Below are 27,435 nucleotides of genomic sequence, written 5' to 3'. Positions count from 1 at the left end.
TAATTTTCTTTCCATTCTGGTCTTCACTAGTTAGAACACCTGAAGTGACTTCCAAGGTAGAAAGTGAGAATCCATTTTGAAATGTTCTAGAAAATAAAGAGTGATTTATAGTTTCATATGATTTGGGCTGAAAGCACTCAGGCTTTGCCAGTTCATCAAAGTCCTGTCAGGGGAATCTATTATTTATTGTTTGATATGCTGGCAGTGGTGTAAGTACTTAATGTTTATCTTATGTAAGTATAGTGTTAGGAAAAATCAACTCCAGGTATAATACAGTTTTAAGAAAGATCATAGGGAACTAATCTAAATATTATAGTTGTAAGGGATGAAGTTCAACATTAAGGATTTGGATTAAAGGGTTTTTGAAAAATGAATAAATAAAAGTTGCATTCCTATAAAATATTTTAGATAAGATTCTTGAAAATACTAATTTCATACCTTTTTGGTGCTGATTTTAGCTTAGCCCTGTTTGATAGTGAAACATTTCTATTTTATCTAGATGTATTTTGGAAAATTATAGAAAGTTGGGACTATACATATTTGTTATATGATCACAAAACATTCTACAAGCTTCTAATATATTTTTTCTAGTTGCCAACTTTATAACAGAACCTCAGCTGAGAAGGAAGTGATGTAAGAAACCTCAGTTTCCCCTGTTACAAGCTGTTATGAAATGCTAATGTAATACCTAATATTTAACTGTGTTTGACAGAATTAACTTGCTGATAAAAGTTGTTGATCTTGCATCAGATTTATAAATTTTCCTATAATCCTTGGCAGATTATTTCTTTGAAACAGCCTCACTAATGAATTTAATGATCATATTTAATGTTGTGAAATGTTCAAATGATATTGTGTTTGATGAACTTCTATAGCATAAATCTAGGAAAAGTCTATAGTATACATATAGAAAAGGTTATTGGATTTAAAAAAAAAAAAAAAACTATTTTAAGTTGTTAGAACTTCAAGGATAACTTACTAATAAACACATGATAGTTTTTCCCCCATCAAATATTCAGTTCAGTTCAGTTCAGTCGCTCAGTCGTGTCCGACTCTCCGCGACCCCATGAATCACAGCATGCCAGGCCTCCCTGTCCATCACCAACTCCCGGAGTTCACTCAAATTCATGTCCACAGAGTCGGTGATGCCATCCAGCCATCTCATTCTCGGTCGTCCCCTTCTCCTCCAGCCCCCAACCTTTCCCAGCATGGTTGATATAAAAAGTAATTGCAGTTTTGGACCACGACTTTCAAATCATTGTAACTAGGCTCAAACACATCTTTATTAATCAAAATAGGAATCATTACAGTCAACACGTTTTGGCCAACAAGAAATAAGTTTGTTTATTCCCGTAGCATAAAAATCTGTGCTTAGGGATTTGATGAACTCTTGGAAAGCATTTTCTGTCTCCTGCCGGTTGTGGAAGCATTTTCCCTGCAAAAAGTTGTTGAGATGTTTGAGGAAGTAGTTGTTGGTTGGCGACAGGTCAGGTGAATATGGCAGATGAGGCAAAACTTTGTAGCCCAATTTGTTCAACTTGTGAAGCATTTGTTGTGGTGCATGCAGTGGTCAGGTGAATATGGCAGATGATGCAAAACTTTGTAGCCCAATTTGTTCAACTTGTGAAGCATTTGTTGTGGTGCATGCAGTGGTCAGGTGAATATGGCAGATGAGGCAAAACTTTGTAGCCCAATTTGTTCAACTTGTGAAGCATTTGTTATGGTGCATGCAGTTGGGTGATGTCGTGGAGAATAATTGGGCCCTTTCTGTTGATCAGTGCCGGCTACAGGCACTGCAGTTTTTGGTGCATCTCATCGATTTGCTGAGTATACTTCTCAGTTGTAATGGTTTCACCAGGATTCAGAAAGCTGTAGTTGATCAGATGAGCAGCAGACCACTGAACAGTGACCATGACCTTTTTTGGTGCAAGTTTGGCTTTTGGAAGTGCTTTGGATCTTCTTAGTCCAACCACTGTTCTTGTCATTGCTGGTTGTCATATAAAACCCACATTTTGTTGCACATCACGATCAGATTTAGAAAAGGTTTATCGTTGTATAGAATAAAAGAAGACACTTCAGAATGATTTTTTTGATTTTTGGTCAACTCATGAGGCACCCACTTACCGAGCTTTTTCACCTTTCCAGTTTGCTTCAAATGCCATGCGACCATAGAATGGTTGGCGTTGACTTCTTGGGCAACTTCTTGTGTAGTTGTAAGAGGATCAGCTTCAATGATGGCTCTTGGTTGTCGTAAGCTTCCCATGACCGAATAACGTGCTCCTCATCTTCAAGGTTCTTGTTTCCTTTGCAAAACTTCTTGAACCACCGCTGCATTGTACATTCATTAGCAGTTCCTGGGCCAAATGCCTTGTTAATGTTGCGAATTGTCTCTGCTGCTTTTCGACCCATTTTGAACTTGAAAAAAAAAATCGCTCAAATGTGCTTTTTGTCTAACATTTCTGTGGTGTAAAATACAAAATAAACAGCAAGTAATGTCATTAGCAAAAAAAACAATAAGCGAGAAATGTGTATTAAGATGATGTATAACAAAGCCACATTTATTTAAGAATGTATTCCAGTATCAAGCAGGAAATTTCAACAATGCAAAACTGCAATTATTTTTGTACCAACATAATAACTCTAACTAGATAATTTCAGGTTTGTTATTGAAGGGATAGGAAGAGACGGGAAGGGAACTGACATTTATTGAATATAAGCAACATGCTTGGAGACCCTGTGTAAGGTGTTTTATATCATTTTGCCCTATTCCTCCCTGTACCCCATGAGATATATTATTAGCCCCATATTATGGTTGAAAACATTGTACTTGTATATTTGTACTCAAAGTTTTTACATTGTGTTTCCAGTGTAATGCTGTGTGAATTGACCCTGATCTAAGGTGTATGTTAAAGTCGCTGAGTCGTGTATGAGCCTTTGCGACCCCATGGACTATACAGTCCATGGAATTCTCCAGGCCAGGGTAGCCTTTCCCTCTCTAGGGGATCGTCCCAAGCCAGGGATTGAACCCAGGTCTCCTGCATTGCAGGCCGATTCTTTACCAGCTGAGCCACCAGGGAAGCTGATCTAAGGTATTTGTTTTTTTTTTTTTTTTCTTTAATTATCCATTTATTTATTTGCAATATTATATTGGTTGGTTTTGCCATACATTGACATGAATCCGCCCCGGGTGTACATGAGTTCCCCCTCCTGAACCCCCTCCCACCTCCCTCCTCCCTTTATCCTCCCTCTGGGTCATCCCCACACACCAGCCCCGAGCATCCTGTAACATGCATCGACCCTGAACTGGTGATTCGTTTCACATATGACAACATACATATTTCAGTGCCATTCTCCCAAATCATCCCTCCCTCACCCTCTCCCACAGAGTCCCAAAGACTGTTCTATACATCTGTGTCTCTTTTGCTGTCTCGTATACAGGGTTATCATTTGCATCTTTCTAAATTCCATATATATGCGTTAGTATACTGGTGCTGTGGTACATATACACAATGGAGTATTACTCAGCCATTAAAAACAATGCATTTGAATCAGTTCTAATGAGGTGGATGAAACTGGAGCCTATTATACAGAGTGAAGTAAGCCAAAAAGAAAAGGTATTTGTTTCTAACTCATGTCTGGCTTTCCCTTGTGGGAGAGACTGTGTAATTCATTGTAAGCCTATGTATATTCCATATAAAAGTGCCTCACAGGGATGTGTGAATTTGAGTAATGATTCAGAAGTAAGTAGTTCACTTTTTATGGTGCCAAGTGTTAAAAAAAGCATTGTTTTGAAATTAATCAAGGGTTTAAAAGCTATTAAAATTGAGCATATAAATATCAATTTAAACAAAACAAACAGTTACATATTTTGCTAAGTTGTAAGTAAGACCAATAAAATTAATTATGTTAACTTTTCCAAAACAGGAATTTAAGAAATGTGAAAGCTAAAGCTCCAGCTTTATGCAGATTCATCCTTCATGCTGTGACTAGAGATATTTTTCTGAAACGCTGATTTGATCTTTTTTTTATGGCTAAAATCTTAGACTCCCTGTTGCTTACAGGTTCAAGTTCAGATGCCACAGTTTGGCTCCAGCTACTCTTTGGGGCATTACTTTTGGTACTCTCTTCCTTCACCCTTTGCCAAGAGTATTCCCTTCCACTTTCTTCTTCTACAGTTTTCAGTTGGGTTATTATAGATCTGAAAGACCGAGCTGGTTTGTGTCCCCTGCTATTCAGAGCTTTCCATGACTACCCTTTACAGAGGGAATGCTTCTTTCCTTTGTGTTCCTTTAACAGTTTTAATTACATTTATTATTTTAAACCTTTTAAATTCTTGATGTTTAGACTCTGAGCTCTTTTAGGCTAGAAATTACCTTTATTATTTTTTTTCTCACTGTCTATCACAGTCTGTTCTGTCCCTCCCTTTTCCCATTACCTTATCTCTTTCTTTTCTTTCTTCAAACAAATGTCTATAGAGAATCTACTGTGTGCCTTCTCTTTTCAAGGCTCTTGGTGTTTATTGAATGAGTGGGAAGAAGTATGAAATCCTGGCCAGGAAAACGTTAGCTGTGTTATTAGCCAGTTGTTTTAATCATTCTAAGCATGAGGATAATAGGTCCTTGCCATTTAACATTGGAATGGTCTATTGCTTTCACCAACTTGTGTGGGACTATTAAGGGAAAACACAAATGATGGTCATTTTGTTTTGTGTGATTTGGATTCAGATTATGTTCAGTAGTGAAATCCGTTCTTGGCTTTGCTTTGTCAGTAGAGACATGACTTCTGACAATGTTGATTGCAGCATTGGAAATAACCACATGCCTATTTGCCTATCCAAGGTAACAGCTAATTTGAGCCAGATAGAGGAGAGGAATTTTATTATTGTTTGCCATTGGAGTTGGCATCTGGTAAAAGCGGGTGTATGTTTGGAGTAGTATTTAGGTGAAAATGTACTGCTTCTAAAATGCCTCTCTGAAGAGAATAAATGTAGGTATTCTTTATAGAGCAAATACCCTCTGCTAACAATGAACAATCCTCCAAGGTAGATGGTGGTGTTTCCATTGATTGATGAAGAAGTAAAGGCCTGAGGTCACAGAGCTAGTTAAACAGCAAAACTAAAATTCAAACTTAGCTCTGTCTGACTGGGACCATGCCCGTTTCATTGTGTTACCATCCTGCCTTTACATCCTCATTCTCAGACTCAAGTCCAAATTGGAGAGAGTGAATTTATCATGGCAATTTGAATTTGTGATGCCGAATTACTGAATTGCTTGATCTATGGCACGTAATTTAACATTTCTCATCCCATTTTTTTCACATGGATAATACTGCTTGCCTCCCAGGGTTATAGTGAAGAATACATGAGCTGATGTATATGAAAATACATTGTGAATCATAAAGTCCTGTGCTGATATTTAGTGGTATATTATTAATGCTGTCTTTATTACACACTTAAACATACTAATTCTGCTTCCTGAATATTTCTTTGCTGTTGTCCTTTTTAACTAAGCCACTTAGTCAGTCAGTGTTGGTCGCTTAGTCATGTCCAACTGTTTGAGACCCCATGGACTGTAGCCCACCAAGCTCCTCTGTCCATGGAATTCTCCAGGCAGGAATACTGGAGTGGGTAGCCATTCCCTTTTCCAGGGGATCTTCCTGACCCAGGGATCCAACCCAGGTCTCCAATAGCGGGCAGATTCTTTCTCATCTGAGCCACCAGGGAAGCCCACTAAACCACTTAGCAGCCTGTAAAGTACCATAGTGACTGCATTTCTTTATAAAGAAAACTTATTTTTTAATGTATAAAGAGTTTATGTATATATGTTTATGTATAAAGAGTTAAGATAAAACGTTAGAACAGTACAGTTTTTACCATTATGAAGAACTAAGCGTACTTAGCTATTTAGAATTTTCATTTCTTCCTCCTATTTCCTTCTGCACTACAAACTCTCACTTTTTTTCCTTTTAATTATATCCTAAGTTAAGGTTGCGACTTTATAATGGCTTATTTCCAATAGTTGATATTTAATGGCTATATCTAGTAAATTTGGTCAGAACTTCTTATTTGAACCAAACATTTTATACCCACAGAGTGCTCAGCACTGGAAAACTAGTTCTTCCCTGAATGCAGATGGAGCTTTTGTTTAATGTGATTTTTAACTAGAGATTGGCTACATCTGCTGCTTCCATATGCTTGTTGCTTTTTTACATAAAGAAGATAAGCATTCTCTTTTCTTGAATTCTTTGATGGTTAGTGTTTTGTTTAAACCCTTGCCAGAAGGATGCTGTTTCTTTTCTACTAGGTAAAAATCCAAGAGGACCATGGTATCTCATTGTAGTGAAAGAGTCAATAACAGCACTATAGAATTACACTAAACTAGCTTTGTTCATCTGACTGATATAAAATATTTTAGCCTCTGTTGAAATGGTAGCTCTTATGATAAAAAGTTATGGAAGAGTCTTGAATTTATAACATAGAGTGTTAACTAGCTGATGTAGATGAACATCTGGATTTTTTATTATAAAATTATCTTTGGTAAATATTTTTTGGTATTGGTATTAATAGTAGTAATATATATTTCCCTTTATGATAACATAGGGGCTTCCCTGGTGGCTCAGATGGTAAAGAGTCTGCCTGCAGTGCGGCAGACCCAGGTTCAATCCCTGGGTCAGGAATATCCCCTGGAGAAAGAAATGGCTACCCACTCCACTATTCTTGCCTGGAAAATCCCGTGGAAAGAGGAGACTGGCAGGCTACAGTCCATGGGGTCACAGAGAGTCAGACACGACTGAGCGACTTCACTTTCACTTTATAACAAACTTTATGATATGGCTTAATTTAATTTCAAAACAGTAATGTTCTTATCAAACTACTCTATTAAGCAGAAATAATGTATCATATAAATGACCCTTTTTAAAATTAGTTAGCCTGTTGCTTAAACTGAAAAATATATACCATTACCCCTAAGAGACACTATGACTTGAAGTTAGATTTATGTTAAAATTTCAACTCTAGAGCTTTTTTTTAAAGCATTGGGCAACAGTTAGCCAGTTTGCACCCCAGTTTCTTCTTCATCTCTAAAATGTATATGCAGACCCTTTTCTGTCAGTGCATTTGGGAGAATCCGATCAGCTAGTATGTGAACATAGTTTCTGAAACAAAGTGCTTATATGAACAATATTTTGACAGTTGCTCATTTATGGTAATTGGCAGATAAAAAGAATTTAAGTACTTGAGTTTTAAAAAATGTCCCTTCCACATGATAAAATTTTCAGTATTACTAGTATATGTTCAAGAAGCATCATTCAAATGTAATATAAACTTTATAATTTTGAATACAAGAATGAACCTCTTTTGTTAAACTTTTCTATACAACAGTGGTATGAATTGAACATCTTTTGTGCTTTATATATATATATTTTTTCTACATCCTAAATGATATAGGTGTATGTTTTTATAGGTTTGCCTGAATCCATCATTGCAGCTGCATGTTCAAGAAGTGGCCAGAGGGTTCTGCATGTTGATTCGTAAGTTTATCAGTGGTAGCATTTGATACTTCCTAAATATCTCTAAACAAAATTAAAATTTAAATATACATATACATGTGTGTACATATATATGTCCAATATAAATTTTTAAAGTTAGAAAAATTATTAGCATTTTTAGTTTTCACCAAAAACATGTGAAATATATAATGTACAGGTTCTTCTATTATAGTTTGTGAAATAGTGATCTCTTTCCTTTGAGTATAAACCAAATGTACCATAATTTTATTTTTCACATGAATGATTTCGTTTTTCTAATGATAAGTAATTTTCCACAAGGCTTGGAAACCTCATACTTACTCTTTTAATCATATGTGTATGTTGGTGTGTAAACCCTGTATATACTGTTGTATTTTAGATGTAACATTTGATAGTTGAAGAAATCAGCTAATAGAGTATGTCGTTTGCTTGAAAAATCTTAACTAAGAGTTTTCTAAAATATCTACAATTTTGTTTTATCCCCCTTTCCTTAAATGTGATGATAAAAAGGAAGTAAATGGAAAATTCAACTTTAAGGTAAAGTATAAATCTTTCCATTTCTGCTTCCTTCAGAAACAAACCCTTAACTTTCCACCTATCTATTTAATGCTTTTGACCTTTGTATTTTGGTACTTTAATTGTTCATTAAATTGTAGTAGAAAGAAAGGAAACACGGAATAATGACTTTATATTTTCTGTTTGATAGTATCAGGTTTTTCAGAATGCAAAGAATAACTAGATTTGCACAGCTTACAGTGCCTTCTCATATATTATCCCATTGTAAGTATGTAGGAATCCAAAAGTGGTATTAGTTCATTTACCCTTTCTAAATTTATTTTCAAAATATATTAATTCCCCTGTCGTTGAATGAAATTTCTAACTTTAATTGCTTTCTGTTCTTAAGTCCTGCCCTTGGAATTCTCTTTCACTGTTATATGCACACACACACACACCACAGTGAATCGCTCAGTCGTGTCTGATTCTTTGCGACCGTAGTCCGCCAGGCTCCTCTGACCATGGGGGTTCTCTAGGCAAGAATACTGGAGTGGGTTGCCATGCCCTCCTCTAGGGGATTTTCCTGACCTAGGGATCGAACTCAGATCTTTTGCACTGCAGGTGGATTCTTTACCATGTGAGCCACCAGGGAAATCTGTTATGTGTGCAACTGCTGTGTTAATGTCTTAATTCAGTCTTTTTGACATATGGATTCACAAGCCAAAAAAGGTGCTGCCTTGAACGCTGAGGTACTAGACCAGTATGCTTTAAGGCTTAATAAGAACATAAATTCAAATTTATTGCTGATAACATTAACTAACCTAAACCTGAAAATAAAATCTCAAATTTCCCAAAGTTATCTGTTGTGTTCACACTGTAAGCTACTTCCTGTATCAGCTTTTTTACACATGTGATTTAATTCCCATCACAGCCAAGTAAGGGTGGTGTTATCCTAATTTAACAAATAGGAAATGTGGGGCAAGTGAGGTTAAGTCATAATTCTAAATTTACCCAGCTAGTGCATGTGTTTTTCTAAAACCTGAGATCTTCCCAGAATTAAGAATTTATAAATCACATAGGGTTTACTAATAATATAAAATAAGTTTTGATTAGGAATATAAGAAGTTAAATCTAATTTTGATAAGCGGTGAGTCAGTTAGAAAGACTTGATAATGTTAAAAGCTTATACCTTAATAAATAGCATTTCAAACTGACAGAACTTTATTCTTCTATTTTAGATCCTCACATTTGGTAGCTTTTGAAAGTTTAGATACATCTAGATATTGATTTATAAGATGGTTTCCTGCTCTATGCCACGCTTAAATGTTTTCTCATTTTCATTCTTTTTTTCCATTATGGCTCTTCATGTTGCTGTTGCTGTTTGTTGTTCAGTTATGTCCGACTATTTGCAACCCCATGGACTGCAGCATGCCAGACTTCCCTGTCCTTCACCATCTCCTAGAGCTTGCTCAAACTCCTGTCCTTTGAGTCAGTGATGCCATCCAACTATCTCTTTGGTCCTCTTCTCCTCCTGCCTTCAATCTTTCCCAACATAAAGGTCTTTCCTAACGAGTTGACTCTGCATCAGGTGGCCAAAGTTTTGGAGCTTCAGCTTCAGCATCAGTCCTTCTAATGAATATTCAGGATTGATTTTCTTCAGGGTTGACTGGTTTGATCTCCTTGCATCCAAGGGACTCTCAAGAGTCTTCTCCAGCACCACAGTTCAAAATCATCAATTCTTTGGTACTCAGCCTTGTTTATGGTCCAACTCTCACATCCATACAAGACTACTGGAAAAACCATAGCTTTGACTATATGGACCTTTGTCAGCAAAGTAGCATCTCTTCTTTTTAATATGCTGTCTAGGTTTGTCATAGCTTTTTTTCCAAAGAGCAAGAGTCTTTTAATTTCATGGCTACAGTCACCATCTGCGGTGACTTTGGAGCCCCCCCAAAATAAAATCTCTCACTCTTTCCATTGTTTCCCCATTTATTTGCCATGAAGTGGTGGGACTGGATGCTATGATCTAAGTTTTTTCATTGTTGAATTTTAAGCCAGATTTTCCACTCTCCTCTACCACCTTCATCAAGAGGCTCTGTAGTTCCTCTTTGCTTTCTGCCATAAGGTTGGTGTCACCTGCATATCTGAAGTTACTGATTTTTTCTTGGCAATCTTGATTCCAACTTGTATTTCATCGAGCCTAGCATTTTGCATGATGTGCTCTGCGTATAAGTTAAATAAGCAAGGTGATAATATACCTCCTTGATGTACTCCTTTGCCAATTTGGAATCAGTCTGTTGTTCCACGTCCAGTTCTAAATGCTGCTTCTTGACGTGCACATAGGTTTCACAGGAGGCAGGTAAGGTTGTCTGGTATTCTCATCTCTTTCAGAATTCTTTAGTTTGTTGTGATCCAGACAGTCAAAGGCTTTGGCATAGTCAATAAAGCAGAAGTAGATGCTCTTCTGGAATCTCTTGCTTTTTCTTTTTTTGCTAGTAAAATTGGTGATTTATTTATTTATTTATTTTAAATTAATATTAATTGGAGGCTAATTACTTTACAATATTGTATTGATTGTGCCATACATTGACATGAATCTGCCCCGGGTGTACATGTATTCCCAATCTTGAAGCCCCCTCCCACCTTCCTCCCCATATCATCCCTCTGGGTCATTCCAGTGCACCAGCCCTGAGCATCCTGTATCATGCATCGAACCTGGACTGACGATTCGTTTCACGTATGATTATATATGTGTTTCAATGCCATTTTCCCAAATCATCCCACCCTCACCCTCTCCCACAGAGTCCAAAAGACTGTTCTATACATCTGTGTCTCTTTTGCTGTCTCGGATACAGGGTTATCATTACCGTTTTTCTAAATTCCATATATATGTGTTAGTATACTGTATTGGTGTTTTTCTTTCTGGCTTACTTCACTCTGTTTAATAGGCTCAGTTTCATCCACCTCATTAGAACTGATTCAAATGTATTCTTTTTAATGGCTGAGTAATACTCTATTGTGTATATGTACCACAGCTTTCTTATCCATTCGTCTGCAGATGGACATCTAGGTTGCTTCCATGTCCTGGGTATTATAAATACTGCTGTGATGAACATTGGGGTACATGTGTCTCTTTCAATTCTGGTTTCCTTGGTGTGTATGCCCAGAAGTGGGATTGCTGGGTCGTATGGCAGTTCTCTTTTCAGTTTTTTAAGGAATCTCCATACTGTTCTCCATAGTGGCTGTACTAGTCTGCATTCCCACCAACAGTGTAAGAGGGTTCCCTTTTCTCCACACCCTCTCCAGCATTTATTTCTTGTAGACTTTTGGATAGCAGCCATTCTGACTGGCGTGAAATGGTACCTCATTGTTGTTTTGATTTGCATTTCTCTGATAATGAGTGACGTTGAGCATTTTTTCATGTGTTTGTTAGCCATCTTTATGTCTTCTTTGGAGAAATGTCTGTTTAGTTCTTTGGCCTATTTTTTGATTGGGCCATTTATTTTTCCGGAATTGAGCTGCAGGAGTTGCTTGTATATTTTTGAGATTAATTCTTTGTCAGTTGCTTCCTTTGCTATTATTTTCTCCCATTGTGAATGCTGTCTTTTCACCCTGCTTATAGTTTCCTTTGCTGTGCAGAAGCTTTTAAGTTTAATTAGATACCACTTTTTAATTTTTGCTTTAATTTCCAATATTCTGGGAAGTGGGTCATGGAGGATCCTGCTGTGATTTATGTCGGAGAGTGTTTTGCTTATATTCTCCTCTAAGAGTTTTATTGTTACTGGTCTTTCTGGTTTAAATCTTTAATCCATTTTGAGTTTATTTTTGTGTATGGTGTTAGAAAGTGTTCTAGTTTCATTCTTTTACCTGTGCTTGACCAGTTTTCCCAGCACCACTTGTTAAAGAGATTGTATTTTCTCTATTGAATATTCTTGCCTCCTTTGCCAAAGATATGGTGTCCATAGGTGCGTAGATTTATCTCTGGGCGTTCTATTTTGTTTCGTTGATCTATGTTTCTGTCTTTGTGCCAGGACCAAACTGTCTTCGTGACTGTGGCTTTGTAGTAGAGCCATGAGAGCTGTTTCAAAAGAAATTTCAAGAAGTCTCATGTTACATACTTTATCTGCTCTCAGATGCTTGGTACACAGGTGCTTAGTAAATAATTTTTGGGTAGATGACTCAATATGAGAATGTATGAATGTGAAGAAGTCAGGAACTTATATTCCATGGTCAGCGTTTGTCAGCCATCTTTCCAGATGTGTATCATTGACTATACCGGATACTGGAGATAAAGTACCATACTGTCTTGATGACTGTGGCTTTGTAGTAGAGACTGAAGTCCAGCATGTTGATTCCCCCAGTTCCATTATTCTTTCTCAAGATTGCTTTGGCTATTTGAGGTTTTTTGTATTTCCATACAAACTGTGAAATTATTTGTTCTAACTCTGTGAAAAATACGTTGGTAGCTGATAGGGATTGCATTGAATCTATAGATTACTCTGGGTAGTATACTCACTGTCACTATATTGATTCTTCTTATCCATGAACACATTATATTTCTCCCTCTATTAGTGTCCTCTTTGATTTCTTTCACCAGTTTTTTATAGTTTTCTATATATAGGCCTTTTGTTTCTTTCAGTTCAGTTCAGTTGCTCAGTTGTGTCTGATTTTTTGCGACCCCATGAATCACAGCACGCCAGGCCTCCCTGTCCATCACCAACTCCCAGAGTTCACTCAAACTCATGTCCATCGAGTCGGTGATGCCATCTACCCGTGTCATTCTCTGTCGTCCCCTTCTCCTCCTTCCCCCAATCCCTCTCAGCATCAGAGTCTTTTCAAAGGAGCCAACTCTTCGCATGAGATGGCCAAAGTATTGGAGTTTCAGCTTTAGCATCAGTCCTTCCAGTGAACACCCAGGACTGATATGTTTTAGGATGGACTGGTTGGATCTCCTTGCAGTCCAAAGGACTCTCAAGAGTCTTCTCCAACAGCACAGTTCAAAACATCAATTCTTTTGCACTCAGCTTTCTTTATAGTCCAACTAACATATCCATACATGACCACTGGAAATACCATAGCCTTGACTAGACGGACCTTTTTCAACAAAGTAATGTCTCTGCTTTTTAATATGGTATCTAGGTTGGTCATAACTTTCCTTCCAAGGAGTAAGCATCTTTTAATTTCATGGCTGAAATCACCATGTACAGTGGTTTTGGAGCCCTGTAAAATAAAGTCTGTTTTTGCTGTTTCCCTATCTATTTCCCATGAAGTGATGGGACCAGATGCCATGATCTTAGTTTTCTGTATGTTGAGATTTAAGCCAGCTTTTTCACTCTCCTCTTTCACTTTCATCAAGAGGCTTTTGAGTTCCTCTTCACTTTCTGCCATAAGGGTAGTGTCATCTGCATATCTGAAGTTATTGATATTTCTCCCAGCAATCTTGATTCCAGCTTGTGCGTCTTCCAGCCCAGCGTTCCTCATGATGTACTCTGCATATAAGTTAAATAAGCAAGGTGACAATATACAGCCTTGACGTACTCCTTCTCCTATTTGGAACCAGTCTGTTGTTCCATGTCCAGTTCTGACTGTTGCTTCCTGACCTGCATATAGGTTTCTGAAGAGGCAGGTCAGGTGGTCTGGGATTCCCATCTCTTTCAGAATGTTCCACAGTTTATTGTGATCGACACAGTCAAAGGCTTTGGCATAGTCAACGAAGCAGAAATAGATGTTTTTCTGAAACTCTCTTGCTTTTTACAAGATCCAGCGGATGTTGGCAACTTGGTCTCTGGTTCCTTTGCCTTTTCTAAAACCAGCTTGAACATCTGGAAGTTTACGGTTCACGTATTGCTGAATCCTGGCTTGGAGAATTTTGAGCATAAATTTACTGGCTTGTGAGATGAGTGCAATTGTGCTGTAGTTTGAGCATTTTTTTGGCATTGCCTTTATTTGGGATTGGAATGAAAACTGATCTTTTCCAGTCTTGTGACCACTGCTGAGTTTCTCAAATTTGCTGGCATATTGAGTGCAGTACTTTAACAGCATCATCTTTCAGGAATTGAAATAGCTCAGCTGGAATTCCGTCACCTCCAGTAGATTTGTTCATGGAGATGCTCCTAAGGCCCACTTAACTTCGCTTTCCAGGATGTCTGGCTCTAAGTGAGTGATCACACCATCGTGGTTATCTGGGTCATGAAGATCTTTTTATGTATAGTTTTTCTTTGCATTCTTGCCACCTCTTCTTAACATATTCTTCTTCTGTTAGGTCTATACTATTTCTGTCCTTTATTATGCCCATCTTTGCATGAAATGTTCTGTTGGTATCTGTAATTTTCTTGAAGAGATTGCTAGTCCTTCCCATTCTATTGTTTTCATATATTTCTTTTAATTGATCACTGAGGAAGTCTTTCTTATCTCTACTTGTTATTCTTTGGAACTCTGCATTCAGATGGGTTTATCTTCCCTTTTCTCCTTTGCCTTTCACTTCTTCGTAGGGAAAGGAGAAGATAAATAGAAGATTCATAGGAAAAAAAGATTCAATCTTTCCCTAGTCCTTTTATTTCCTTTTTTTTTGTTTGTTTGTTTTGGTTTTTTTCTTTGAGTTTTATTGTGATAAAATTGACATACAGTACTGTATAAGTGTAAGGTATAAAGCATAATGATTTGACTTACATCATGAAATGATTAGCACAGTAAGTTCAGTGAACATTCATCTTCTCACATAGGTAGAAAATTAAGGAAATGGAAAAAAATTTTCCTTGTGATGAGAAGTCTTAACTTTCATATATAACATCAGACAGTTGTAAGTTATATTTGTCCTGTTGTAGATTACATCCCTAGTATTTATAAATATTTTGGATGTAATATCCCTATTGAACCTTTTGATTGCCTTTATACAGTCCCCCCTCGCACACCTATCGCACCTCCAGCCTTTGGGACCAGAAATCTGATACCTTTTTTCCTATGCTAAGTCTTTTTATTTGTGCTTTACATCTACAGTAGTATCATATATCCCTGTTCCATGTACATAGCTTCCCATACTTTATAAAAAAAAAAAAAAAGAACCTTTAAATTGTAGTTTAAAAAAAAGTGACATAAAACTTGCCATCTTAACTATTTCTAAGGATATACAATTGAATAGTGTTGAGTATATTCCTAATTGTATAGCAGATCTTCAGAACTCTTTTGATGTTACAATCTTGAAGCACTATGCCCGTTAAACAATAACTGCTCATTCCTCTTCCCCCCAGCTCCTGGCAACTCTCATTCTCCTTTCTGTCTCCACGAATTTTACTTCTCTAGATACCTCATATAGGCTTCTCAGGTGGTGCTAGTGGTAGACATGAGACAAGGAGTTCGATCCCTGGGTTGGGAAGATCCTCTGGAGGAGGGCACAGCAACCTACTCCAGTATTCTTGCCTGGAGATTCCTCATGAAAACAGGAGCCTGGCAGGCTACAGTATGTAGGGTCGCATAGAGTCAGACCACTGGAACAACTTAGTATACATGCACCCAGTTACCTCATATAATGGGAATTAGATATTATTTGTCTTTTTGTAGCTGGCTTATTTCATACAGTATATTGTCCTCAAGGCTCATCTATTTTGTATCATGTGTTAGAATTTTCTTCCTTTTAAGATTGAATAATATTCCATTGTATGTTTACACAATACAATGTATTCATTCATCTGTTGATAAACGCTTGACTCACTTCCACCTGTGGCACATAGCAAATAATGCTGCTATGAACATGAGTGTGCAAATATATCTTCAAGATCCTGCGTTCTGTTCTTTTGGATATATACCCAGAATTGGGATTACTAGATCATATAGTAATTCTATTTTTCTTTGAGAAACTGCCATACTATCCTTGATAGCAATGGAAACTTAAAATTCTTAGTATTACTTGTTCCTTTTTTCTGTTTCTCACTGCTCTGTCTTGGTAGAAATTTGTCTATATTATTAGTCTTTTCAAAGAACCAGGTTTTGCTTTGTTGTAACCTCCTATGGTATCTTTGTTTTCTTTATAATTAATATCTATGCTTATCTTTATTTATTCCGTCCTTCTTTCTTTGGCTTGAGATTAGTCTTGTCCTTTTTCTAACTTGTAGAATTGAATTCTTAGTTCTTTGTATTGTAGCTTTATGTTTAGTGTGTTTATGATTCTAGCTCCCTCTTAGGATCACATTAGCTATCTTGTATAAGTTTTAAGTCTTATAGCCATTATGATCTCTTTTTTGATCCATTAGTTATTTAGAAATATGTTTTTAGATTTCTAGATGTATTTTTTTATTTCAATATCTTACTGAATTTATAATTTTGAACACTTGTGACAAAACAGGAAAGTGAGAATGTAAAGTTCTAGTGTGCCTGTTCATTCTTCCTGCCTGCAACCCACTGTTAACTTTTATTTTTTTAATTTTTATTTTTATTGGCGGCTTATGTGTCCTACAATATGCTCGCCAGAAAAAGAGGATGAGGAAAAATATGTAAGTTTTTTGTCATGTTTAAGCTTGATTCAGTGTAGAAAAAATTCAGGATACTGAGTAGTTCCAGCACCATGGATTCCTCATTTTGCCTTTCTATGTACCCACCTACTTCCTCTACCTCCCCTGTTTCTAGCCTCAGCAACCACTGATTTGATTTTTAGCCGTATAATTTTGTCATTTTGAGGATGAAACTGTACAGTGTGCATTTTGGCTTTGGCTTTTTTTCACTCAGCATAATTCCTCAAAATTGTTACTTGGAGATTTATCAAAGTTGTTAGATATATCAATAGATTTTTTTTTTTCCTTTTTTATTACTGAGTAGTATTCTGTATTCTTTACGTATCATAGTTTGTTTAACCATTTACCTGTTGAATGGCATTTGAACTGATTCTAGTTTTTGGCTCTGATAGAATTGCTGTGTTAACATTCACCTATAGGTTTTTGTGTGCATGAACTTAAGTTTTTATTTTTCTGGGATAAATGCTCAGCAGTTTACTTGCTGGGTCATATGGTAATGGCATGTTTATTTTAGTTTATTAAGAAACGCAGTCTAGTTTTCAGAGTGCCTGTGCCATTTTACAGTCCCACTATCAATGTATGAGTGTTTCAGATTCTCTGTTATCTTTGACGGTATTTGTTGTTAACTCTTTTTGGTGGGTGAGTAAGGAGGGTTCAATTCTGGCTAGTGTGTAGTGATACCTCATTGGGGTTTTACTTCACACTTCCCTAATGTCTAATGATGTTGGCCAGTTTTCAGGGGCTTATATGGTATCTGTGTATTCTCTTTGATAAAACGTCTTCATATCTTTAGACTGCTTTCAAGTTAGATTGTTTTACTATTGAGTTTTGAGAGTTCTTCATATATTTCTTACCAAATATAATTTTTAACTATTCTTTTTTGAATAATCAGTTTCTAATTTAAGTACATTAATGTCAGATAATTAGCTCTGCGTGATTTCAGTTACTTAGTCTTTTTTAGAATTGCTTTATGGTTTATAACTCCATGTGACTTAAAAAGGTTGTTTTATGTTTTAGTATACTTTGTTTAAAGGAAAAATTGTATGTTTTTCAAATGTTTTTATGAGTAAATTTAATGTAGAAATAAAACTAAAAGAGAAAACTTTTGCTGATTGTTGGATATGGTGATCCATCTCTTCATTAGATCAAACTTGTTAATTTTGTTGGTTCAGAATATCTGTTCTCTGATTGCTCTATTTATTGGGAGCTGTTTATGTGAAATCACTTTTACTGAGTGTGGCATTCTTATTTTTTCTCTGTAATTCTATTAATTTTTGCTTTATGTGTTCTTGAGTATTCATAAAAGCATGTAGATTTAGAATTAATGATATCCTTATGTAGTTTACCTTATGTTTTTTCCCCCTGCAAATGCCTTTTTCCTTAATGTTTGTTTTTTTTATATTACATAACAATATCAGGTTTCCTTTTTTTTTCCCCCAAGATTTCTTCTCTGCCCTTTTATTTTCAGTCTTTCTGCATCTTAATATGTATACATCTTACAAATAGCATATAAGTAAATTTACTTTATTTCTTCAATCTGGCAATCTGTTTTTTAACTGAATTTAGTGTATTTATCATGATTTACTAATATTTGGATGTATTTCTACTATCATATTTGTATGTTCTCTTTACTGTACCATTCCTTTTTTTTTTTCTTCTCTTAGCTTTCTGCCTTGTATTGAGTAGAGGTATATTTGTACTTTTTCCCTCCTCAAAACTGGGTTGGAATTATAGATGAAATTTCTCTTCCTTTGGTCTAGAATATGCTTAAACTTTTGGCATATATATTCAAATTAAACTTTCAGAATCATCAAAGTACTTGCTCTTTTCAAGCAATACCATGACTATCCCTCTCATGTTTATTGCTATCTAGCATTTTGATAATACTTTGATCTTATTTATTTATTTTTTTTTATTAATAGTTGATGGGCTTCCCTGGTGTCTCAGATGGTAAAGAATCTGCCTGCAATGTAGGAGACCCAGCTTCGATCCCTGGATTGGGAAGATCCTCTGGAGAAGGGAATGGTTATCCACTCCAGTATTCTTGTCTGGAGAATCCCACATAGACAGAGAAATCTGCTGGGCTACAGTCCAGGGGGGTCACAAAACGTCAGACACAATTAAGTGACTAACACTTCATTTTATTTTTTGTACTTGATACTTGTTTGGATATGCCCTTGTGTTTATCAGTCTTTTTTTTTTTTTTTCTTTGCTTACTCTTCATTCTGGAGATAATATCCTGCTTCCTTAAGTTCCTTCAACCTGAATGTTAGTATTTAGCTCTGTCTTTGTTAATGCCTTTGTTTCACTCTCAATCTCAAATTATAGTTTAGTTGATTCTGTGATTACACACTGAAGGTAATTTTCTTTCAGACTTTGTCCTCTAGCTTCTTTTGCTGTTGTTGAGAAATGTCATTCTTTGTTAGATGAATTCTCTTTTTCTTTTCTGATTATTTTAATATTCTTATTTGTCCTTATAGTTGTATAGTAATTTGTTGAGGTGTGGATTTTATTTCCATTTATACTTGTTCAGAAATTTTTTGTTTCTTGAAATCAGATGATTTAGGCCTTTTGTTGGTGGGAAAACACTCAACTGTTTCTTCAAACATTATTTCTCTCTTATTCTTTCTTTTGAAAATTCGCTTATGTAGTGCACCTTCTCATTCTATCATTTAGGCCTTTCAAGGGCTTCCCTTGTGGTTCAGCTCATAAAGAATCTGCCTGCAATGTGGGAGGACCTGGCTTTGATCCCTGGGTTTGATCCCCTGGAGAAGGGAAAGACCTTTTAATATCTTGTTCATATTTTTCATCTTTTTACCTTTTGATACTACATTCTGAGTAGTTTCCTCAGCTTTATCTTTTTGTTCTGGGGTTACCAACTATGGCCCACATGTTAGCCACTTGTTTTTATTTATTTAATTTTGGTTATGCTGTGTTGCAGTGCGTGGGCTTCTCATTACAGTGGCTTCTCTTGTTGCAGAGCATGGGGTCTAGACACATGAGCTCAGTAGTTATGGCTCATGGGCTTAGTTGCCCCATGGCATGTGGAATCCTCCCAAAACAGGGATTTAACCTGTGTCCCCTGCATTGGCAGATGGATTGCCATCCACTGTAACACCCGAGAATTTTCTACTTGTTTTTTAAAATAAAGTCTTATTGGAATACAACCATGATTATGTATTTAACACCTGTTTACATGGTGACATATTGACTATGGCTGCTTTTACACTACAAAGGCAGAGTTAAGTAGCTTCAACAAAAACTGTGTCATCTGCAAAGCCTAAAAATTTACTATCTGAAAATGTTTGCAGACCTCTAGTTCATTAGTTCTGTCTTGTTGTTATTGTTTAGTTGCTAAAGCATGTCCCACTCTTTTGCAACCACATGGACTGCAGGCCACCAGGCTCCTCTGTCCATGGGATTATACCATCAAGAATATTGCAGTTGGTTGCTATTTCCTCCTCTAGGGGATCTTCCTGACCCGGGGATCAAACTTGCATAACCCACATCTCCTTCACTGCAGGTAGATTCTTTACTACTGAGCCATCAGGGAATCCCAGCTCTGTCTTGTGTATGTGCTCAGTTACTCAGTCATGTCCAACTCTTTGCAACCCCATAGACTGTAGCTCGCTAGGCTCCTCTGTTCATGGAATTTTCCAGGTAAGAATACAGGAGCAAGTTGCCATTTCCTACTCCAGGGGATCTTCCTGAGCCACGTCTCTTGTGTCACCTTAATTGGCACTGTGCCACCTGGGAAGCCCAATTCTGTCTTGAAATATGTCTAATTTTTTATTTAACCTAGCTATTATTTTCTTAAATAACTTTCATTTCTAGGAGTCCTATTGAGTCATTTTTAAAAAGGTGTCATGTTCTTCCCATGTGTTTCAATTCATTTTTTTTTAAGCATGTGAAGTTTTATGTGAAGTTCTTTGAGGTTTAATACTCCTGTTTGTCATTTTCTATCTTCAGGGTCAGTACTTTTTCTTCTTTTCTTTCCTTAAAATGTTTTTCCAGATTTTTTTTAGTGTCTCTTTATCCGTGAGAATGCTCTGTGACCTTGCTGATGGGGTATATTCGTACTAAGTGGTTTTGCATTTTCTTTTGCCTGGTCACCTGGTGCTATTGCTGACTATATGAGTTTCCTGTTGCCTCTGTAACAAATTTTATACAGTAGCTTGCTGCTGTTGCTCTTTGTCACTACGTCATGTCCAATTCTTTGCAACTCCATGGACTGTAGTCTATCAGGCTCCTCTGTTCATGGAGTTTCCTAGGCAAGAATAGTGGAGTGGGTTGCCATTTCCTTCTCCAGGGGATCTTCCTAATAAAGAAATCTCCCAACATCTTCTTTGTCTCTTGCATTGTCAGGTGGATTCTTTACCACTCCACCACCTGGATTACCCCATGTAGTATCGTATCACAACACAAAATTTATTCTTTTGCAGTTCTGCAGGTCAGAAGTATGAAATGAATTTTACGGGTCTGAAATCAGGTCATTGGCAGGCAGTGTTTCATTCCTTTGGGAGGATTCAGGGTAGCATCTGTTTCCTTATCTTTTTCAGCTTTCAGAGGACACCTGCATTCCTTGGCTCTTGTCCCCTTGCTCTATTTTCAAGAGCCTCAGTTCAACTTCTATCATGCCATCTTGTTTTTCTGCCTTTGACCTTCTTGCCTTCCTCATAAGGAACCTTCTGTTTACATTGGGGCCTACGTGGATAATGTAGGATATTCCTCCTACTTAGGATACATAATTTACATGTTAGCAAAGTCCCTTTTGCCATGTAAGATGGCAAATAACAAAGAAGCTCTTACAGTTTCTGGGGATTCGGATATGGACATCTTTGGGGAATAATGGTTCCCCATTATTTTGTCTACTGCACTGGCTCCAAACAATTTATGTGTTAATTTCTCAGCTTGATGATTCTTGGTTTATGTGAGTAGTATGCATTAGAACATCTTAGTCACCTATGGTTCAAATTTGCAGTTGTAAAGTCTCAGAGAAATTTTCCCTGCCACCTACCACCTGCTTCAGCAATATTCCATCATATACTCTCGAAGAATACAGTATTCTCTTACATCTTTATGCCATTTTTTCATGCTGGCCTCTATTCTATGTGGATAGAGTACTCCTTCTTTAGGACATAGCTAGTTTACCACTTTCTAGTGATGTCTTCCTTGAGAATCCAAGTAGTATTAATTTTTCTATTTATCTGTACTTTCAAATATTCTGTATATCCTAGTAATATTTTCCATACGGTATTATTATTATTTATAAATACTATGTTGGCCCTGTTAAACTCTTAGAAATTAGAGATCAGGTCTTGCTGCTGCTACTGCTAAGTCGCTTCAGTTGTGTCCGACTCTGTGCGACCCCATAGATGGCAGCCGACCAGGCTCTGCCGTCCCTGGGATTCTCCAGGCAAGAACACTGGAGTGGGTTGCCATTTCCTTCTCCAAGAGATCAGGTCTTAGTCATCTTTATATCCCCAGTGCTTGAGAGGTCTGAAATATAGCAGTTCTTAAATATTTGATAAATATTATATATGCCAAGCCACTGTTCTAGTGATGGAGATTTAGAATTACCTCATACATACTCAGTGCAACATTGGTCCTTGCTGATCTACAGGAGGTAGATTCACAGTAGTTTGTAAGAGAGTCATCTGTTGATGAGAAAGTTGAGGTTTGCCTATAGTCAAACAAGCAGATGGCTGGGGCAAAACTCAGATCTTATTCCTATTCCAGCATTCTTCAAAATATACCATACTGTCTTTGTTGTTGATGCACCTGTATATATTTATTAAAAATAAATTAGTTGAATTATTCTAACTAATTCTAATTTGTAGACAGTAGAAAATCACTACCTTGCATTTTTGCTTATTTCTCAATTAAGTTCTACTGTTGAATAGATTATAATCATCCTTTTCAAACTGAACTGGTGTTCTGGCACTTTAGGTGGTGGTGGCATATGAAGCCAAGGGATAGACAGTGGAGCATCTTCCTCTTGTATAAATTTTATAAACATTATAATGCATTAAAGTATTAAGATATTTTGAACACATTTTAGATTTGTGGTTAAGTTACAAAATTAGTACACAGAGTTTCTTTATACACTTTATTTAGCTCCCGTTAATGTTAATATTTTCTGTAACCATAGTACCATTGTCAAAACTTAGAAATTAATATTGGTGAATACTAACCACCAAACTGTAGACCTAATTTGAATTTCACTAGTTTTTTCAGTAATGTTATTTATCTGCTTCAGGATCTAGTCCAGGATCCCATTTTGCTTTTAGTTGTTAATAGTCTCAAATTGTCTCCCCCAATGTATACTAATGTTTGCCTAATGGTAATTTTCTCTTTTCCTCTTCCTATCTTCATTTGTTTATTGCATTTCTTCGATAAATAAGAACTATTTCTTCTTCATCATTTATTTATTAAATTATGTATGTATAACTGTGGGTTAATGGATATTTTATTCTCTACGTTATAATCTCATGTTGCCATTGTTTATTTTGTTGCTCAAATTGTTCCAGCTTTGGTCATTGTGAGTTCCTTTCAGTTGGTTTCTGTGTCATTGTGAAATATCCAATCCTTGTTTGAGCATTTCCTTACTTTCTGACACTGCAAGATGCTCCAGGCTCAACTTGTGTTTTCCCTGCTCTAGCCCTAGAAACAATCACTTATCCATGAGCCTTCTCTCTGTGTATTTGAAAATGAGATTTAGAAACCAAGCTCAGAGTATTAGATGTCATTCTTACTGGAGTGTTAAAGTTTCTAGGCTTTTTCAGTGGACAAATCTAGTTAATATATTAATGTATATTAAGCCATTCATACATACACATCTGTATTTCTTTGTCTGTCTACCTGTGCATGCTAAGTAGCTTCAGTCGTGTCTGACTTTGCAACCCTATGGACTGTAGCCTACCAGTCACCTCTCTCCACGGGGATTCTCCAGGCAAGAATACTGGAGTGGGTTGCCATTATATATAATATGTATATAATACATTTATATATTTAAATACCAATACCTTTCATTGAATGGAGAGCATTTAAAAATATTACTTAAAATGGATATATAATAGAGTAAGATATACAATGTACCAGAGTTTTTAAAGATGACATGAAAATTCAGCAGTGTGCTTATGTAGGACTGCTCTAAGCTATCTCCTGACTTACATTAGCATAAACTGTCTCTTAAGCTATGAGAGCTGTTTCAAAAGAAATTTCAAGAAGTCTCATGTTACATACTTTATCTGCTCTCAGATGCTTGGTACACAGGTGCTTAGTAAATAATTTTTGGGTAGATGAATCAATATGAGAATGTATGAATGTGAAGAAGTCAGAAACTTATATTCCATGGTCAGCGTTTGTAACCTAGCCATCTTGCCAGATGTGTATCATTGACAATAGCAGATATTGGAGATAAAGTACCAGACTGTCTTGATGACTGTGGCTTTGTACTAGAGCCTGAATTCTGGCAGGTTAATTCCCCCAGTTCCATATTTCTTCCTCAAGATTGCTTTGGCTATTCGAGGTTTTTTGTATTTCCATACAAATTGTGAGATTATTTGTTCTAGTTCTGTGAAAAATATCGTTGGTAGCTTGATAGGCATTGCATTGAATGTATAAATTACTTTGGGTAGTATACTCATTTTTACAATATTTATTCTTCCAATCCATGAACACGGTATATTTCTCCATATATTAGTGTCCTCTTTGATTACTTTCACTAGTGTTTTATAGTTTTCTATGTACAAGTCCTTTGTTTCCTTAGGTAGATATATTCCTAAGTATTTAATTCTTTTCATTGCAACAGTGAATGGAATAGTTTCCTTAATTTCTCTTTCTATTTTCTCATTATTAGTGTATAGGAATGCAAGTGATTTCTGTGTGTAGATTTTATATCCTGAGACTTTACTGTAATCATTGATAAGCTCTAGTAGTTTTCTGGTAGAGTCTTTAGGGTTTTCTGTGTGGAGGATCATGTCATCAGCGAACAATGAAAGTTTTACTTCTTCTTTTCCAATTTGGATTCCTATTATGTCTTTTTCTGCTCTGATTGCTGTAGCCAAAACTTCCAGAACTATGTTGAATAGTAGTGGTGAGAGTGGGCACCTTTGTCTTGTTCCTGACTTTAGGGGAAATGCTTTCAGTTTTTCACCGTTGAAGATAATGTTTGCTGTTGGTTTGCCATATATAGCTTTTATTATGTTGAGATATGTCCCTTCTATTCCCACTTTCTGGAGGGTTTTTATCGTAAAAGGATGTTGAATTTTGTCGAAGGCTTTCTCTGCATCTATTGAGATAATCATATGATTTTTATATTTCAGTTTGTTAATGTGGTGTATTACGCTGATTGATTTGCGTATATTGAAGAATCCTTGCATTCCTGGGATAAAGCCCACTTGGTCATGATGTATGATCTTCTTAATGTGTTGTTGGATTCTGATTGCTAGAATTTTGTTAAGGATTTTTGCATTCATGTTCATCAGTGATATTGGCCTGTAGTTGTTTTTTTTTTTTTTTTTTTTGTGGGATCTTTACCAGGTTTTGGGATTAGGGTGATGGTGGTCTCATAGAATGAGTTTGGAAGTTTCCCTTCCTCAGCAATTTTCTGGAAGAGTTTTAGTAGAATAGGTGTTAACTCTTCTCTATATTTTTCGTAGAATTCAGCTGTGAAGCCGTCTGCACCTGGGCTTTTGTTTGCTGGAAGATTTCTGATTACAGCCTCTAGTTCCGTGCTTATGATGGGTCTGTTCAGATTTTCTATTTCTTCCTGGTTCAGTTTTGGAAAGTTGTATTTTTCTAGGAATTTGTCCATTTCTTCCAGGTTATTCATTTTATTTTCATATAATTGCTGATAGTATTCTCTAATAATCCTTTGTATTTCTGTCTTGTCGGTTGTGATCTCTCCATTTGCATTTCTAATTTTATTGATTTGGTTCTTCTCCCTTTGTTTCTTGATGAGTCTGGCTAGTGGTTTGTCAATTTTATTTACCTTCTCAAAGAACCAGCTTTTGGCTTTGTTGATTTTTGCTATGGTCTCTTTTGTTTCTGTTGCATTTATCTCTGCCCTAAGTTTTACGATTTCTTTCCTTCTACTAACCCTGTGGTTCTTCATTCTTCCCTCTCTAGTTTCTTTCGATGTAAAGTTAGTTTATTTAGTTGACTTTTTTCTTGTTTCCTGAGGTGTGCCTGTATTGCTATGAACTTCCCCCTTAGCACTGCTTTTACAGTGTCCCAGAGGTTTTGGGTTGTTGTGCTTTCATTTCATTCATTTCTATGCATATTTTGATTTCTCTTTTGATTTCTTCTATGATGTGTTCATTATTCAGCAGCGTGTTGTTCAGCCTCCATATGTTGGCATTTTTAATGGTTTTTCTCTCGTAATTGAGATCTAATCTTACTGCCTTCTGATAAGAAAAGATGCTTGGAATGATTTCATTTTTTTTGAATTTACCAAGGCTAGATTTATGGCCGAGGATGTGATCTATCCTGGAAAAGGTTCCTTATGCACTTGAGAAAAATGTGAAATTCATTGTTTTCTGGTGAAATGTCCTACAGAGATCTATTAGTTCTATCTGGTCTATTGTATCACTTAAAGTTTATGTTTCCTTGTTAATTTTCTGTTTAGTTGATCTATCCATAGATGTAAGTGGGGTATTAAAATCTCCCACTATTATTGCATTGTTGTTAATTTCCCCTTTCATACTTGTTAGTAATTATCTTACATATTGTGGTGCTCCTATGTTGGGTGCATAAATATTTATAATTGTTATATCTTCTTCTTGGATTGAACCTTTGATCATTATGTAGTTTCCTTCTTTGTCTCTTTTCACAGCCTTTGTTTTAAAGTCTATTTTATGTGATATGAGTATTGCTACTCCTGCTTTCTTTTGGTCTCTATTTGCATGGAATATCTTTTTCCAGCCCTTCACTTTCAGCCTGTATGTGTCCCTCGTTTTGAGGTGGGTCTCTTGTAGACAACATATATGGGGTTGTTGTTTTTGTATCCATTCAGCCAGCCTTTGTCTTTTGGTTGGGGCATTCAACCCATTTACATTTAAGGTAATTATTGATAAGTATGATCTCGTTGCCATTTTCTTTATTGCTTTGGGTTCAAGTTTATACACCCTTTCTGTGTTTCCTGTCTAGAGAAGATCCTTTAGCATTTGTTGGAGAGCTGGTTTGCTGATGCTGAATTCTCTCAGCTTTTGCTTGTTTGTAAAGCTTTTGATTTCTCCTTCATATTTGAATGAGATCCTTGCTGGGTACAGTAATCTGGGCTGTAGGTTATTTTCTTTCATCACTGTAAGTATGTCTTGCCGTTCTCTCCTGGCCTGAAGAGTTTCTGTTGAAAGATCAGCTCTTATCCTTATGGGAATCCCCTTGTGTGTTATTTGCTGCTTTTCCCTTTCTGCTTTTAATATTTGTTCTTTATTTTTTGATCTTTGTTAATTTGATTAATATGTGTCTTGGAGTATTTCGCCTCGGGTTTATCCTGTTAGGGACTCTCTGGGTTTCTTGGACTTGTGTGATTATTTCTTTTCCCATTTTAGGGAAGTTTTCGACTATTATCTCCTCAAGTATTCTCTCATGGTCTTTCTTGTTGTCTTCTTCTTCTGGGACTCCTATGATTCGAGTGTTGGAGTGTTTAACGTTGTCCCAAATGTCTCTAATATTGTCCTCATTTCTTTTAATTCGTTTTTCTTTTTTCCTCTCTGTTTCATTTACTTCTACAATTCTATCTTCTAGCTCACTTATCCTGTCTTCTGCCTCTGTTATTCTACTGTTTGTTCCCTCCAGAGTGTTTCTGATCTCATCTATTGCATTATTCATTGTATATTAACTCTTTTTTATTTCCTTTAAGTCCTTATTAAACCTTTCTTCTATCTTCTCAATCCTTTTCTTCAGG

At 36.3% G+C, this 27,435-nt stretch overlaps 1 protein-coding gene across 3 annotated transcripts in view; it reads left to right on the top strand.

Annotated features, from left to right (window-relative positions):
• CHM (CHM Rab escort protein) overlaps nt 1-27,435 on the top strand; it is a 279,787-nt gene that overhangs the window by 29,184 nt on the left and 223,168 nt on the right. For 2 of the 3 annotated variants that reach the window (XM_055393821.2, XM_055393822.2), the window contains exon 2: nt 7,461-7,527. In XM_055393821.2, coding sequence (XP_055249796.2) covers nt 7,461-7,527 — 67 coding nt within the window. Of the gene's footprint in view, nt 1-7,460; nt 7,528-8,034; nt 8,062-27,435 lie in introns of all 3 variants that reach the window. The other variant, XM_055393823.2, reaches the window with a different exon arrangement.

This window comes from Moschus berezovskii, chromosome X (assembly GCF_049115385.1).
Source record: "Moschus berezovskii isolate FMDL1 chromosome X, NW_MosBer_1.0, whole genome shotgun sequence".
NCBI lineage: Eukaryota > Metazoa > Chordata > Mammalia > Artiodactyla > Moschidae > Moschus > Moschus berezovskii.
This window is presented reverse-complemented; position numbering and strand designations above follow the sequence as displayed.